The sequence below is a fragment of the Plasmodium relictum genome (genome assembly GCF_900005765.1).
Source record: "Plasmodium relictum strain SGS1 genome assembly, contig: PRELSG_00_v1_173, whole genome shotgun sequence".
NCBI classification, from domain to species: domain Eukaryota; phylum Apicomplexa; class Aconoidasida; order Haemosporida; family Plasmodiidae; genus Plasmodium; species Plasmodium relictum.
Window position 1 is genome coordinate 1 of NW_021628856.1, and position 6,885 is coordinate 6,885.

Consider the following 6,885-nt stretch of genomic DNA (forward strand, 5'->3'; position numbering starts at 1 on the left):
CATGGTTATTTTAATAATCTAAACAATTATTTAAAACCTAAAATTTTATGCCTTATCTAGGAGTACATTGTATGCAAAAAGTTAAGCTAATAGAACTTTGGCCAACTTGGTGTGTCTATGATTTATTAATTGCCCGTTTAATGACTTTGCTAGAGTATTAAACAAACAAATTAATAAAGAGCATGTATAACTAAGTATACGTTTATATATATATATTCGTTTTTATTATATATATATATACTGTTTTCTTATGATGCATAATATTTAATTGAAGTTAAATTTTACTGCAACTTTTAATAATCCTATTAACAGTTATAAATGAGTTTTTATTTACAAAGAATTAATATCTTCTTTTAATTAAAAACATACAAATAATTTATAACAATTTATTAAGTCGAAATTTTATGATATTCAATGTTATTTCAAAAATATGCATTGAATAATACATAAACATTTCTCTTATCTCTTAAGTTTTTAATAAGTTAACATTTCTTTCTTTTAATTTTTATTTACACAAAAAATTAAAACATAACATAACATAACATTCTCTCATCAAAAAAAAAACTTTATATATAAAAAAAAATATTATTAATTTTTTTTTTATAATTACAAAGATGTCTATCTATCTTAATAAACAAACAAAAAAAAAAAAATAATTTTATATTTTTTTTTTTTTTTTTTTTTTTAATTTATAGGACTAGCGTCAGTGCATGGCTAACTTGTACGTATACAACTAGCAACTAGCTTAGCATGCTACAAAAGGTTAATAATACCTTTTATTAACCAGTCTAATAACAATTTTTTTTTAGACACATCTCGGTTATAATTATATTATGTCTTTTTATTTTTTTTATTTAAACTTTTTTTTTTGGAAAGATGAAAGAGAAAAGGATAGCAAGTAGATTGCCTTAAATAAATTTTAACTTATATATACTTTAATTTTTTAAGGTGTTTTGATTCATTTTGCATTATATAAAATCTATAATACAAATTTATAAAGGAACCCTAAAAACTTGCTCTATATTAACTCGGATGTTCATTACTTTTATCTAAGTCTTTGAATATCCATTTAATAAATCAACCATCAAGGGTTTCTATCCTCATTAGATAAAATAAAAACTATTATTGAAATAGGGAGATATAAATCTAGGAAACTATTGAGATAATTTTTAGGAGATACTAATTATTATAGAAATTATATAAAGAACTTGTCAAAATGAAATTCCAAATTAATTATATTATTATCTACTTGGAAAACCTTATGTCATCTATATAGATGCATCATATTATGCGATGGGAGCTGTGTTAACTCAAATAGATGATGTTATTGATCAGGCAAGATTTATCTATTATACATAAAGATAACTGAATGATATTAAGTGGAAATGTAACACAATAAAAAAAGAATTTATTTTCAATAGTTATAACTTATGAAACACTTAACTATTATATTAAAGGATCTAAAAAAATGATCAAAACATATTACAAAGGTATTATAGAAATAGATTCTATTAATAATGAAACATCATTTATACGATTTATTAATTTCCTATTCAAATAATTTGCTAGAGTATTGGTTAACAAAAGAGATTATTAACCTTTTGTAGTATACTAAGCTAGTTTACTAGTCGTGTATGTATAGATTAGCAATGCACGGACACTAGTTATAAAAAAAAAAAATATAAAGTTATTTTTTTTTTGTTTGTTTATTTTTATTGATATACATCTTTGTAATTAAAAAAAAAAAAATTAAAATTATTTTTTTTTTTTTTTTCAAATTAAATAAAAAATTAACTTTTACTTATAAAAACTTAATATATAAAACGAATAATATCTGTGTTATATTCAAGGTATATTTTTGAAATAACATTGAATAAATTAAAGTTTTGATTTTATTAATTGTTATAATTTGTTTATATGTTTTTAATTAAAAGAATAAACTGATTCTTTGTAAATAAAAACTCATTTATAACAGTTAATAAGTCTATTAAAAGATGTAGTAATATTTAATTCCTATTAGATATTATTCATCATAAGAAAATATTATATATATATAACGTATACTTGTTATACATGCTCTTTATTAATTGGTTTTTTTAATACTCTAGCAAAGTCATTAATCGGGCAATTAACAAATCAAGTATTGAATACACAAATTAATAAAGAGCATGCATAAATGATTATACCAATCATTTGTTTTATACTAATTTTTTCTTTAAAAGTAAATTTATATATATAATATTTAATTTAATTGAGCGCCTTTTTATTACCTCAGAGTATTTATTTACATTATCAAATTTACAATTTATTTTTGTTAAAAACTTAAATCCTCTTTTAAATTATGATTATTTAAAGTAATTTAATTGCAACAAATGAAAAATTTAATTTAAAACTGTTTAAATTTTTTGAAGACATAAAAATTAAATGTAATAAAACAACATACTTTTTATTTATTTTAAATAAAAAGTTTAATAATACTTTTATATTTCAAAAATTTAATTAAACTCCTTTTGCAACAGAATTCCTAATTTTCTTAAAAAAAGAAATTAAATAACAATAAAAAAAAATTTTATATTTCCTTTTTTTTTAGTACTCAAAAATACAATAAAGAAAATTATATAAGAAAAAATAGCTATATGTATTTTTTTTCTTTATAGTGTCAATACGCGGCTAACTCACTTTTTCTTGACTGAAAAGCTGAATTTTATTATTATAAAAATTAATAATATCATTTATTAATCAAACATATAGTAGTAGTATGTTATATTTATTAAATTAAAGAAGTTAAAATTAGAAATTTTTTTTAATAGAAGAAAATAAGAAAGAAAAATATATATGTATTAATGAAAATGTAAAATAATAAGGAAAGAGAATTTCTTTCATGGAAAATTGAAAATGTACTAAGAATCGCATGGATATATGAAATATTATTTCAAAAATTTATATAAAAATAATATTAAAGTTATAACAAAAATTAAGAGTACATAATATAAAAAGCTCTAATGTTTTATAAGAATGGACATTTACTTGGTGTGGCAAGTTCACATAATATTAAATGAAATAAAGCATAGATTACACCATTGTTTTTTAATATATCTTTTTCTTGGTTTATTATTATCATAAAAAGATGTAAATGCCTATGTAATGAAGAAATAAAAGAAAAGACGTAACTTGTTAATACTATGGAAGCTAAATAACTATCTTTATAATTAATAGGTATAAAAATGATATTGAAATAATGAAAACCTTTCTTTATTCATAATTTATACTATAAATAAAAAAGTATTACATATATAATGTTATAATTATTATGTTCTAAAGAGGAACTCTTATGTTTATGTAAATAGAAATGATATTTGGACTATGATTAATAGAATGAAATTATTGAGGATAAAAAAAAAGATTATGATTAAAGTTATAATACTGTTTTATTAATTGGTTGTTTAAATGCTCTCAAAACATTCTAAATAGTCAAATTAATAAGGAGCATGCAAAGGAATATCTACTAATTTTATTTATTAGAAAATAGTTTAACAATTTTTTATCTCTTATGAATTTTTGTTTACTTTTAGTAAATAAAAAATCTAAATAAAAATAAAAAAAGTTTTGTATATAAAAAGAGAATTTTCATAAAAAAGAAAAACTTTTTTCAAAAAAAATAAAATTAAAAGGAAAATTATTAGTTACATTTTGTTATTTTTTCTTTCTATTTTTATATCATATCTTCAAATGTGCTTTTCTACATATTTCTCTCTGTAATAGAAGATTGTTACACATATATTAGTACATATATCTTTATATATGTATTTTTATAGTATTGGTTAATAAAAGATATTATTAAACTTTTATAATATAATAGTTAATTGTACATATGGAAAATAACGAGTTAATCATATGCTTGCTACTTTAAAAAATATATATATTTTTTTGTGTTTATTTTTTTGCTTTATATATTTTAGAATTATATAAAAAAAAATAATAAATTTAATTTTTTTTTTTCGTTCAATAATTAAGGATGAATTCATTTTTACTTAAAATATAGAAATTAGTGTATGAAAAGTAACTATAAGAAAACTTTTTATTTCTTTCAATGAAAAAAAAGTATAATGTTTGTGTCATATTCAAATTTTATGTTTTGAAACAACAATAAAATAACTTAAAATTTATTTTTGTTATTTGTTTTAACTTAATTATTTTATATATTTTTAAATTAAAAGAATATACTTAGTTACAAAGAATAAGGATACATTTGTTAAAGTAAAATATATGTCAGTTAAGTAATACAAAGTTGCCTCATCAAATTAAATGTTATATATGATAAATATTTCTGTAAATAATAAAAAAATAAGTATATACATTTAAAATCAGTATATTTAGTTATACAAGCTCTTTATTAATTTGTTTACTTAATACTTTAGAAAATTCATTGATCATAATACAAGTAATATACCACGTATCTTTCATGCACTAATGACATTTATATGCTAGATTTTGTAATTTTAAAAACTAAAATGGTAAATGGAGTCATCTATTTTTCAAATACTGATAATTATCAGAATTATCATGTAAATATTATATATTTACGTATATAGATTTAGCTAAACATTTCTTATGGAGAAATATAAAGTAAAATCTTATTTAATTAAATATATATCTTTCAGAATCCATTGAAAAAGTTAAATATTACTTGTAAGAATTATTTTTTTTTTAATATTAGAAAATTATTATACCATATAAAAAAAAAATGGAAAAATGGAAAAATAATAAAAATTACGCTTTAAATTCCAACAAAATATTATATGGCAAATTTTATTTGTGTATATAACATTTTTTTAAAAAATTCTCAAAATCTTTTTGCATCCATGTGTTAACTTCTTCAGCTTTTTATTTTCTATTCAATTACATTTACAGTTATATTGCTAATGGTGTTTATGTTTCATGTTCTTCCTTATTTTTGGTTTCTTCCTTTGTTTCATATGTGAAGTACTTATATAATATCTTCAATATGAAAATAGTGAAAATTTTATGTTTTATACTTTTTTCTCTTCTCTTTTATTTATTTAATTTTTTTGATTTGTATTTATTAATTAACCTAATAATGAACACTTGGATAATAAAATTAGAAATATCTGGTCTATTTTTTTTTATACCTTTTTATTATCCATCCACTTCTCCAACATATATTTTTTCTCTATTTAGTTCTTTCCTCATCTCCATCCATTCTTTCCACCTTTGTTCATTTAACCATTGTCTTTCAATTAACTTCATCCACTCCTCCAAATATGACCATCTTTCTTGTTTCCATTTTATCCATTCATTCCACTTAGTCTGATTCTCTATCTCCTTCTCTTTTGTCTCTATCCAATTTTTCCACTCTTTCTTTTCCCAATATACTCTTTCCTTCCACTTCAACCACTTTTTCCTATTTTTTCTCTCAATCAATTTCTTCCATTTTTTTTTTTCCCAATTCTCCCAGTAATCATCTTCCTTTTGCTTCCATTCTTTCATTAACCACTCCACCAATTTCTTATTCTTCCATTTTTTCCACTCACCATTGATCTGATTCATCAAATGTTGTTCATGTGATTCTATCCATTCTTTCAAATTCTTTTTCATAAAATATGTCCATTCTGTTTCCATCCATTTTTCCCACTCTTTTTCCCCCCATATCATCCATTCTTCCCATTCACCATAAGCAAATACATCCTTTATTGTGTCTTTCCAATTCATCCATTCTTTTTTTTCCTTTTCTAGAAACTTATTCCATTCTTCCTCATTCTCTACAATCCACTTTCTTTTCTCATTTTCTATCCAAACCTTCCATTTTTCCCACTCTTCCCCCGTTTTCTGCATCCATATAATTCGTTCCTTCTTCTTCCATTCCTCTTCATTATTTATTCCTTTCTTTTTGTTTCCATTTTCTAATTCCTTTATCTCATTATTTTCCATTTCATCTTTCTTTTCTTCTAGCTTCATTGAATAACATTGTTGCTCTTCATGTAATTTCTCCAGAATACACTACAATAAATTTAAAAAAAATTTTTATATTAATAGAACTTCATTTTTTATAATTAAAAAAAATATACTTATATTTGGGCTTGTGTTTTATCTTACATCTGAAAAAAGTTGTAAAAGAGCAATAAAAGAAATAATAGAAAAGGCAATATAGATATAGAAAATATCATGTGTTTCATTTTTTGCCTTATGTGGACTATTATCATTTCCTGTATCTAAATTAGGATAATTAAGTGTTTTTGAAAAATTTCCAAATTTGATAATATTAGATTCCATATTACTTATATTTTTAAAAAGAAAAATAACACACTTTTATATAAAATAACTTTCTCCACTTGTATATTTTATAAATGTTTTAGCTACTTCTTAAAAGATTCATATTTCTAATTTTCTATAAAAAAAAGAGTAACAAAGTTAGAAAATTATAAATTAAAATAGCAATAACAAAGAAAAAAAAAAAATTTTACTTTTAATTTATATTTTTTTTGTTTAAAGATATTCACAAGAAACATATAACTAAAATTAAATATACATCTAAAATCACAAATGTTTCTAATATTAAAAGTTGAAACTTTTTATATAATTTATTTTTACAAAAAAAATGTATCAAAAATTAAACCTTTTTAATACTTTTTTACTGATATTTACACTATAAGTTTTATCATAACAATTACACTTACTAGTTTTTAAATATTTTTTTATTTTTTTTTCATTCGATTTATTTACTTCGTTTTTCAAAAAAAAGTTCCATTTGTTTCGAATATCAATATATATATAAATCAAATAGGAAAAATATAAATATTTTGGTTAAAATACTTAAATTATCTTTTTATTATTTGTTTTGTTTCTATTTTAACAAAAAAAACAAAT

At 20.2% G+C, this 6,885-nt stretch overlaps 1 protein-coding gene across 1 annotated transcript; it reads right to left on the reverse strand.

Annotated features, from left to right (window-relative positions):
* Positions 1 to 5,157: 5,157 nt before the first annotated feature.
* PRELSG_0016200 (hypothetical protein) lies at positions 5,158 to 6,291 on the reverse strand (the record flags this gene model as incomplete). The annotated part of the gene is made up of 2 exons (XM_028677945.1): positions 5,158 to 6,018; positions 6,115 to 6,291. The coding sequence occupies 2 exons, from the start codon at positions 6,289 to 6,291 to the stop codon at positions 5,158 to 5,160; spliced, it is 1,038 nt and encodes a 345-aa protein (XP_028531366.1).
* Positions 6,292 to 6,885: the final 594 nt, after the last annotated feature.